The 10,384-nt window shown below is 40.6% G+C and overlaps 2 protein-coding genes across 2 annotated transcripts; both read right to left on the reverse strand.

Annotated features, from left to right (window-relative positions):
• Window positions 1-576: 576 nt before the first annotated feature.
• LOC147474622 (uncharacterized) lies at window positions 577-1,470 on the reverse strand. The gene is made up of 3 exons (XM_086585131.1): window positions 1,291-1,470; window positions 789-1,103; window positions 577-689 (listed from the first exon to the last, which is right to left on the reverse strand). Exons 1-3 carry the CDS (start codon window positions 1,468-1,470, stop codon window positions 639-641), a joined length of 546 nt encoding a protein of 181 aa, XP_086441257.1. The 3' UTR covers window positions 577-638.
• A 2,415-nt stretch (window positions 1,471-3,885) lies between these two features.
• On the reverse strand, window positions 3,886-9,166 carry LOC147474623 (scarecrow-like protein 21). Its single transcript, XM_086582345.1, is given in 4 exon segments — window positions 3,886-5,645; window positions 5,648-5,737; window positions 5,740-6,026; window positions 9,048-9,166. Coding segments are annotated over 3 exon segments (1,644 nt in total). The 5' UTR covers window positions 5,803-6,026; window positions 9,048-9,166; the 3' UTR covers window positions 3,886-4,154.
• Window positions 9,167-10,384: the final 1,218 nt, after the last annotated feature.

Genomic DNA, 10,384 nt, shown 5'->3' on the forward strand with positions numbered 1-10,384 from the left:
TTTGTGGAGGAGAATTTCTCTTATGCTAATCATATCTTAGTATTTAGATTGCTAGGATTGGTTAGAGATCAATAATAAATTGTGACTTTTGTTGTTTTACCTTGTGTAGATTAATAAAGGTAAAGATTAAAACATGGGAAACTAGTTAGAGTAATCATAGCTTCACATAGATGGATTAATCCTTCCTCTATGTTCTTCCTATTTATTAAATTCACCTTTTAATTGCTTAGTTTAAATTAGTTTAATTTATAATTAGTTTATAGCATTGTTAGTTTAATTAATTTATAATTAGTTTTAGTTTAAATAAATCACAACACTACCGCATTGTTCTCACCATTGTTTCCTTTTGTTTGATTAATTGGATTCTATTATGTCTTGGTAGTTTAGGAGTGGAACGATTCTCACTCTATATATTGCATGAATATACATGTGAGAGTAGGAAATAAATAATTGATACCGTAAGAATAAAGTTAGAGTAATCTAGTTGAGTTTCTACGGGTTATCGCCTACCGCCTTATCCGAGAATCACCGGCGAAGTTGGCTTTTCACAGAGTCCAATGCTTTCTTCTCGTGATCGCCGCACCTCTCGAAGAGTCGATAGCTCGTCCTTCAAGGACTCGACCTCAGACTTCTCCATCTCAGCAATCTGAGCCTCTATCTTCAACTTTTGATACCCAGCAATATATGAGCTGCACCATAGAGATCACGACATGCCATTATTACACACTTTAACACGTATATATGAAGCAAAGCAAAGGAAAACCAACCACAACAAGATAAGCACTTACCAAGCAGTGCGCCTTATCCATTTCCCTCAGGTTCTCTTCTAGATCCTTAGAATCTAAATCTTTCCTGTCACCATCCAGTGTCATCCCATCCAGTAAACAGGCTGCTACAGGTGTGGACTTGTAGCTGCAGTCAGACCTCTTCACAAGTTGTTTCTTCCCAGTACCCTCATCTACATACACCAAGTTGCGCTTCAGGTCATCCCTCCCACTAATAGAGTGACTCTTGCCAGTCTCCCTAACAGTAGCCTTTCCCTTCACCTTACCAAAAGCGTCCCTAACAACCCCCGGGTCTAAGACGACCTCGGTGGTCCTCGCCTAGGACACTAAAATCAACCTCAACCTCGACTTGAAGCTACGACCGCCTTCCCACCCGGTTCGCCGCCATCCACTACTAGTTCAGAGCTGCCCCTAACAACATCCTCCGCCACCCCGGGCAACCTTAGTAAAAAGCCACCGGATCGGCCGCGATCAGCCTTCCTATTTAGCTTAATCGTTTGGCTACAGGCGTGAAGTTGATCTCCTCCAAGTCAAATGGAGCGTCACCAGATCCCCTTCCCCCTTCAGGTCGCCTACTAGACCCACCAATCCCCGAGGCCCCAGCACCTCCTGTGGGTCGCCCATGACCAGGACGGTTTCGTCTTCTTTCCTCCTTAGTCGCTAGTTCATTATTGTTCCTCTCCATCATTGCTTCAATTTGGAAGATTCACAAACGCTTAAACCCCGAGCCCTTTTTTTCCCGATTCTTCCTCTTCTCCCCGATTTAGCGACCTCCCCTTTCAACTAAGTAATTAAGCTACCTCCGGTAGTATCTCCCATTTTTCATTTCGAAGTTAGCTTAGCAAACCTCTATCACCCTTTCGGTTAAGCTTTTAATGTTGACCTCTACAAAAACAAAACAAATACATATCACATACCCAATCAACAATCAAGATGTCAACACAAAAAACCAGCACACCAACACCCACCCAAAAAATTGCAAACCCTAGTGTGCACGTTGAACCCCCTAGCACAATAATTCCCAGCTAACAACAACGGCCTTCTCTCCCAAGGATCGTTACTCACACTGTCCAGAACACTCGACTTCTTCGTCCGCGTCTACAAACTAAAGTTATGGGCACGAGATCGTTTCACAGAGAAGTGCTCAATAATGTCAGCAACCCCAATGTGATATTTACCAATCCCGTTCAGCAGGTCAAACACCCTGAGCAACCTCCAGGTATTGCCAACGAACTGGCAGGGCGCTTTCTCATAAAAGTTCAGAAATTCACAAGCCAGCTTTGAGAGCGGTATCCTCATCCCCGCCCTCAGCTGCCCCTCGCAGATAACTACCCCGTAGTTCGATGGCACGAATGCCTCACTAAAAACCTCTGCGTCCTCTCCCAGTTCATGTATCTCCAGGTCGTTTACATTTATATCGTAAGCTTTTCTTAGATCGGTGAAAGCTTTCACAACTCATCTATCTACTACCCTAAGTGGTAAACCACTAGAGGTCGATGCTGCCTCGCTATCAGATTTAACTTCCTCCCTCTCACTCTCAAACCCAACCGATTCTTCTATCTCCGCCTCAAAATCCTCACAAACCAGAGAAACCTCGCGAATCTCATCAGATCGCGTATCGTCAGAATCAGACATCTTTCTCTCACAACTACCACAACAATAAACAATACGGACGACCTAACAACTCAATAGAACAACAAGAACAAAATAGAGAGATGCAAGAGCAACAATGGCAGAAAACTAACCTGAGAGCTCTAGACGTAGTGTTTTTTGGGAATGAAGCAGGAGATGGCTCTTCAAATTTCCAGATGTGGTTTTATGCAACCGACCTTTCAGTTCCCAATGCATGTCATGATTACACCCTAAAACCCTAGCCCACACGTCTACCAGAGCGCTATCTTTTCAAGATCCCGAAAAAAGAGGTGGTACATTTTCCTCCTCAACTGCTCAGATTCTCCCTCGTGCCAATCACGTGCCTACTGCAATCCAACACCAGTTCGTTATACAATATGGATCGATCTCTCCAGCACAGTGGATATTTCTGTTCACATTCGTTCACCTCCTCACATATGCTAAACATGTGCCATCGTTCTTTCTCAGCAGATAACTTCTCCGTGATAAAGTTTACCCATCGAGATGGGGTGCAGGAGGGAGTAATATTCACATCTAATGAATATCAGGCACGCGTCCAGCATAAAAGGAAATATCCTACCGACCTCATGTCCTTGTCTTCCGAGCTCGCTTCATGTTTACTTCGCCTCATGCAAGTGGTTCTATTTCACCGTACTACAAGCAACGACACATCATCACCGATCTAAGATGTTCATCCTACGAGCTCGCCTGTGGTGATGATGCAGTCAAACGGACAAACTCACGCTAACGCTTCATCTCATGACATCATCCCTTGTCCATATGCAATCATTACTGTGGTCATACTTACGCTAATCCATTACCGCAATATACTAAACCATCGCAACCACTCTAAATCATTACGGTTTTCCTACCAACACCAAAATTACCTACACTTTTCAAATCTCAACCATACATCTATACTTGTGTCAAGATTACCGTGTTGTGTGGATCCTCATATTCAACAACTATAAATACCACCTGCAAAACTACGTTAGACCGATTCAACTCTCCCCGTAAATGAGAGCTTAATCGTGAGGCAATTCACTCAAAACTAACTCGGTCTTTCCCATCTCCAAACCCCTTCTCCTCCATCCTACTCACATTTGTAAAGCCAAACCAATTCACACCTTTACAAGTTTCTAGAGTGATATGTTCCCCGTTGGAACATTTGTCCATCAGTACTGCTAGTGAAGTCCGTCCTCACTTGGTCCGAGTTTGGGCCTGAAATGTGTAAATTTGAACTTGTTTTCTTTTCTTTTCCTTGACTGACTAATTGCAACTCTATAAGATGCAGAAGACAAGACTATGCCTACAAGTAAATGTTCTTGGAATCATATATATGGATGCAGGCATCCTGCTCAACAATGGAGTCAGTACATTCGGCTATATCGAAATAAAAAGGATCATCTGAGACCTGATTCACCATTTTAACCATCTTGAGTTGAATATGTTCTTAGGACCATATCTGTAGCGAGTAAACTGCATCATCTGTGTAATGATCAACTCATTTTCTCACATGGGGTATGACACTCATTAAACATGATGATCAATTACATAACACAGGCGGAGCATTTAAATGGTAACTTGAAAGCTACGCCATAAAAAAGAAGTAAAAGGAGCATTAAAGTACAGTGCAACAAAAGGGGGCTAATAATCTGACTACTTTTTTATAACTAAATTACATGCATTACCCCCTCCAGCACAGTCCTTTCATAAGAAGAAATCGTCAAGCTTTCTTTATCTCCATGCACAAGTGGCAACTAACGCTCTGCTCCTCCACCCAAGATAGAGAGCCCCATCTCTTTCTTCAAGTCTGTACTCGTCGGAATACTCCTCCAACAGATTCTTGATGGTGGTATTAACTACTGAGCTCAACGGGTGTTGAGTAAACCCAGCCATTCTGAAACGGGACCTCCACTTTCCAAGAACCTCGTGACGCTCCACCCTCTCTGCACCTTCACATGCTATGATATTTACTACTTCACGGGCTAAGCAGTGCTGCTCAACATTAATTCGTTCCTTGTGATCCCTTGGGAGGCTTACGTCAATCGACTCAAATACAGCTGTGTAATAGCTCAGAGTTTCAAGGAATCGTGGAAAGAATGCAGCGGTATTGGTATTAGATTCTTGCTCAACAAGGGTCACCACCTTTGGAGACAAGCTCTTGACCAATCTCAACAGTCGATCCCTGTGGTTATCAGTGCTCACGCTTTCGTCTGGCATGTGGTGTAACATGAGTGCAAAATTCACAGCTAAAGCCTCGCCAGGTCGAATCTCAAGATTTTCGAGCTTAACTTCACAGGCAAACATGGGCCCAGCATGGAACTCGAAGGGCACCTTCAATGACTCTGCAAGCCTTCTCAGCCTCTGCCCCACGATGTAAAGTCCTCCATCCCTGGCATACGCTGATGTGGAGTCATCTATCCCTGTGATCCGAATGTGTGGTGGTCCTCCTCGGCGAGCTGCCAGAGCCTGTATCAGGGTGATCCATTGGGTGCCCTGCGCAATCTGGAAGTCAATAATGTGGACTCGATCTTCACCTTTTAACGCTTCTGCAATGGCACCATTTGCAGACATGTAACCGAATTTGAAGTATGGACAAACCTCATAGAGGATGTGCATGTAAGAGAGGAGTTCAGAGCTTAACGGTTCTTTGCACCTCAAGGCTTTGTAGATAGAACTCCCTGTCAGGGCCAATTTTGCCACAAGCCCTTCCAACATGTATGCACCTAACCTCTGGATTGGATCCCCTGAGACAGATACCATCTTCCGTAGCTCACCCATTAACCAGCCTGTGGTTAATGAATCGCCATCTGAAACAGCTTTTCCACAGGCAATGAGAAGCTGTTTCAAATCCCCTCTTGGGATGACTTCCCTCTTTTGTTTCCACCACTCTGTTTCTGATGAGGATGGGCTGTTTTCATTCTGTATGGTGCTATCTAAGCTGTCCATAATATCTGAATTAGGCCCTAGCATCACAGTTTCTAATTCTCTCAGCTTATATCTCAGATCATCAACATCAGATGTGATACAGGACACACTTATTGGAGACCCATGTATATTATCTGGGGAGTGATGTGGTTCTGAATGGCAGGACTGAGAATCTTGCTGTGGAGGGCTACCATTAGGTGAAAAACTTTTCGTAGACTGGGAATGGTAAACTTTGTAAACACCACCTGTAGAGGATGACTCCAAGGTGCAGTGATTTTCATGAGAAGTCTGAACTTCGATAGCTTAATCACCTGACTGCTGCCATCAAATGAAAGGCTGTTGTCTGAAATCTGATAATTTGGCGGCAGGCAATAGGGGGCCCTGGCCCTGGCATAGGCTGATAATAAAGCTTCTGAGACACACCTAAATCCTCGTGATTCTGAGAAGATTGCATTGAAGGATAATCAGCGCTGGCCAACTGGAATTTCAGTCTAATACTGGTAGCAGTTCCCAGCAGACCTACTCACAGAACTTAACTGAGAACTCTTCTGGAACTAACAACTTATCGATGCTTTTCAGCATTTGTGGCTGGAACACACACATTTGCAGCAGCCGCATTAGTTACTTTCACAGGCCTCACTACATTCCATTGACAATTTATTATAAAGGTCAGATCACCTACAAGAAAATTGAATAGAATCACTGGAACTCTGAAAGTTAAACAGAATCTCTAGAAGCTGAGAGAACGGAAAAACAAACTGGAAAAGAGTTCATGCAGTGTACACATCATTCAGTGTGGAGTTTCCATATGTCAGAAAGTCATGATATGGCTCCAAGTGATAATTAGAATTTAAAAAGTAAAAACTATAAAAAATAATCGCCTAGGAACCTGGGGTGTTCTGAGCCCCTTACTGTTAGGGGCCAATATCCGTAGAAAAGGTAATGTTTGTAAAGATGTATGTAGAAAAAAAAAACCACAAATAATTACTGAGGCACAACAAAAATCACATCAATAAATGTACCGCAGAGCATTTCGTATTAGTAGTGCAGATCAGAAATTACCCCTACGTGTTAGCACAGAACCTCAGGCGTAAACTTTCTAGGACTGAACTGTCTATGCGTCCAAAAGGTAGTCTATAGTGTTCTCTCTCTGGAGAATTAATCTGAAAAAAAAAAAGGTAGTCTATAGTGCTCTCTCTCTGAGAATCAATTTGAAAAATTCTTACAAAATTTGTGTAGTGAATTTCTTCCTATATGTTTAAGGTATATGTTTAAGGTGTAGAGAAAGAAGGTTTGATAGAAAAGGGAAGGCAATCCCTTGGGCAGAGTATTGTCTCTCTATAATTTCACCTTATCCGAGGCATATGTGACTTTCCATGTAGTTACATGCCTTCCCCAAGGGCAATGAGGCTTTGCGTAAGTTACATTCCAAAAGCAGTCAGTTGAAAACCACCAAGACTTGCGATAAAAAGGCACCTATTAGATCTGGAATACAAATATACCTTATATGAGTGAGGTTTTCTTTACTCACAAAATTTAACAGCTCTAAGATGTCCGGATTGGATGTATACTGCCCATTACTTAGTGGTTTGGTGCTTAGGAGCATTCAACCAGATTCATTGAGCAAAATGACTTTAAGTATGCCCTTCTTAGGTATTGTAAGTGGGTTAGATCACTTAAGTCCCCACATGGATCAAGGATCCATCTCCAATATAAACTACTCCCTGGATCGTAGGATATTATGCACTATGTGTTATCCTACTAGATAGAAAAGAATCTATCTTGAATCTCTTGTTACTCAAGAGTAGTGGGAGTTAGCTATTTTCTAGCTATCTCAAATTCTTACTCTCTTCTTTCTCCATTCACAAGGAGTGGGTTTAAGGTGTGGATTCAAAGGGTTGATTCTATTAAAAATCCTACTTGAGACGAGGCTTGTAACGACCAACAAGGGTTCATTATTTATATTCGGGTTTCTTCCGCTAGGACTAAGGTATGTTCTATAACTTGAACTATCATGTTGATATACGATTTAATATTCAGTTTAACTGAGGTAGAGGGGTCTGTTGTATAATAAAGGAAAACAGAAAGAAAGAAACTATACATACTGAATGCAGAACACATATGAGCAAAAAAAAAAAAAAAAAAAAAAAAACAAAAACAAAAGCAAACAAACAAACAAACCACTCTTATCTATACATAAAAGTCCTACTAACTATTGTCAAACCATTGCCTAAAAAATTTCAGCTGAAAGATACTCAATCTTTATATTTCCTTTTCTAGATGTGGTGCTATGGGTTAGTCAGGTAACTAATATGGAGCTTACACCTTTCTGGTAAGTATCTAGTTTGTTGTATATCCAACTGAGATGAACAAATTCTAAGGGATTTACTACGACAAAGTGTAGGCATTATTTGGCAATCTGGAATTCCTAAGCAGGAAGATTGTATGATTAGCAAGTAGAGCATGTGGTGATTGGTAATGGTGGTCCAGGCAACTTTTCCAATTTATTCAAAACCAATATAGTAGAAGAAAAGTGGATATTTGTCCACTTACGGAACAGATGGCTAGAGAGAAAAGACGTGAGTAGCTTGAATCATTGTTTGATCTAGACATACTACACATCTTTTGCCTTTTTTGCTGAAAAAATCCTAAAGATGAAATGTCATAGAAACCCCGAAGAAATCACTAGTGGCAGAATACTACCAGCATCTAACCATAGGTTAAAAGTATTATGCATTGATCGATTACTTTCTCGACATAACAACAAATCTGCATGTATAAGCAGAGGGCATTAAATATTTACTGAGCATCTTTCATCTGTAGGTTGGGAAAATGAGAGCTTACCAAGCATCTATAATCATATGAAAGAGATAGAGATACTAATAAGATCGAGAACTTATGTCCGAACTTTCGTACTCACAACGCTAGAGGTTTTCTTGATTATTGAATGGTTGAGAAGCGCCATTCCAAATCTGAATAGATCCTCTGCAGAATACAGATATACCTGCACAAGGAAAGCATGGTAGAGCTTCCTTGTTCAAAATTATTCTGATTCTCCTTAACTCTATACATCTGCTGTTATATCTCTCACCAACACTTTCAAGCCTACTTCCTTTCTCCATCATCCTTCTTCACTCATCCTATCTACCACTACATTTCACATCTCTCTTGTTCCACTCAAACCACCGTTCCACTGCTCCTACTTTCATTCTTCAAGACAACCAAAACTAATAGTATCTTGGTGAAGAGAAGAGATGGGACTCGGTTTTCATTTCCTTAAACAAATACAGCTTCCTCCAATATCCTAAATTTCACCAAAACAATGGTAGAAAAGATTGTGTTTATCTCATGCATCAAACAGGTAGAAGATCAATCAAGTTTGCTGGTCAAATACCATGGAAGGCTCTTTCTCTGACACCAACAATTGTGTCCATGTCTTTGTTACACAGAATGGTTTGCACGTGGCAAATGTAAACAAGAAACAAATACACATAAAAAATACACTAAGAAATACATACACAAATCTCTCACCAACTCATTTTCCTGAATCATTGACCATATGCTCACATCCAACATACTATTTGCACAATTATTCCATGCAATACTAATTCATTACACCAGAGAGAATCTTAATTCATAAACAACTAACATAAAATTCAATCAATAACTCTAGTAAGATAGTAAGTAAAGTGAAGGTACCTTATTGACTTGTTGATGTACAGTGTTGAGGTTTCTTTGAATTATTAACCAACAAATGGAACTAAAAGAATGAAAGAGTTCCTGCCACCAACAAGGCAGTAATGTCCATGGTTTTATAAGAGAACTGAACTGGAATGACTTTGTTGCCCTTGTACAGGACATATTCTGTGGTCCAATCAAAGACATACTCACCCAACTGCTTACATCATTTTGCTTGAAGAAGCCTTGAGTGCCAAAAGTAAAGAATGTGGTCCAAAGTCCAAACCGAGTGAAAATGTCAATGTTGCAGCATTCCACTGTAAGTCAACCCCGTTGAACACTCGAACCTAATTGACGGTTCGGTACTTGGGATGTTATTGGCTTACTGCTATGCAATTTCCCGTTGCTACTATACTCCAAAATATCCTTAATGTACGTGTTTCATGACTTCATCAGTCCATATCTACTGTTTTGCATATCTGTGGTGGCCATTTAGCAGATTTTAAGATCAAACATTCTTAGGTTATCGAAAAAAACATATGTATATATCAAACATTCTTGATATATATCACTGAACCAGACATTTACCAGAATATTTATACCTCCTACCACATTATTTATTTTTTTACTTTGTTCAGCTCATGGATGTTTTGGAATGCCTGGAATTTCGACCAAAGAAAAATAGTAAAAATAATGGTTACAAAATTTGGACTGGGACAGAAGGGCATGCAGCAGCTTGGTCCGGATTGAATAATGATGGTCATATTTGTAATTTGACATTGAAAGCCTAGTGAAGCAGATAAGAATTTTGTCCGTGAACAGGGTTTTGTACAAATAAAAAAGACCCCACACGGTTCTCCAGCACCAGATTCGCCTTGACATGGTGCCCAGTGCCTTTTTTTCCTCGCCTTTGTCTAACACTAACGTATGCATTTTGGCAGGCATTCTTTTCTTCATTTTAATTATAAGTTTAACGAATATTTGTAGCATACACTATACACTATACACACATGCATTATTGCTAATGCTCTTCCTCCCTTCTGGAAGAATATTTGTAGTATATAAAATGATATCCCACTGTCACCTGATAAGAATAATTTCAATTGATTATTAGTTTTGCTCATTGATGGCACTTCACTGGTTTGCTACTTATTATTATTTAAGTAGGGACTAATAAAGACTACACAGTGACTTCAATCGAATGTGAGCCGCGCCCATGTGAAACCATAAGCCCAGCCAGCACATATTTATTTCAAGGATAGCACTAGATATACGAAAGTGATTGCAAATGACATTTTTAGTAAGGATGGTACGGTTGAAGATTACTCGTATGCCGGTGGAAGGAATTGAAGTCCCAA

The sequence above is a fragment of the Coptis chinensis genome, chromosome 9, assembly GCF_015680905.1.
Source record: "Coptis chinensis isolate HL-2020 chromosome 9, ASM1568090v1, whole genome shotgun sequence".
NCBI classification, from domain to species: domain Eukaryota; kingdom Viridiplantae; phylum Streptophyta; class Magnoliopsida; order Ranunculales; family Ranunculaceae; genus Coptis; species Coptis chinensis.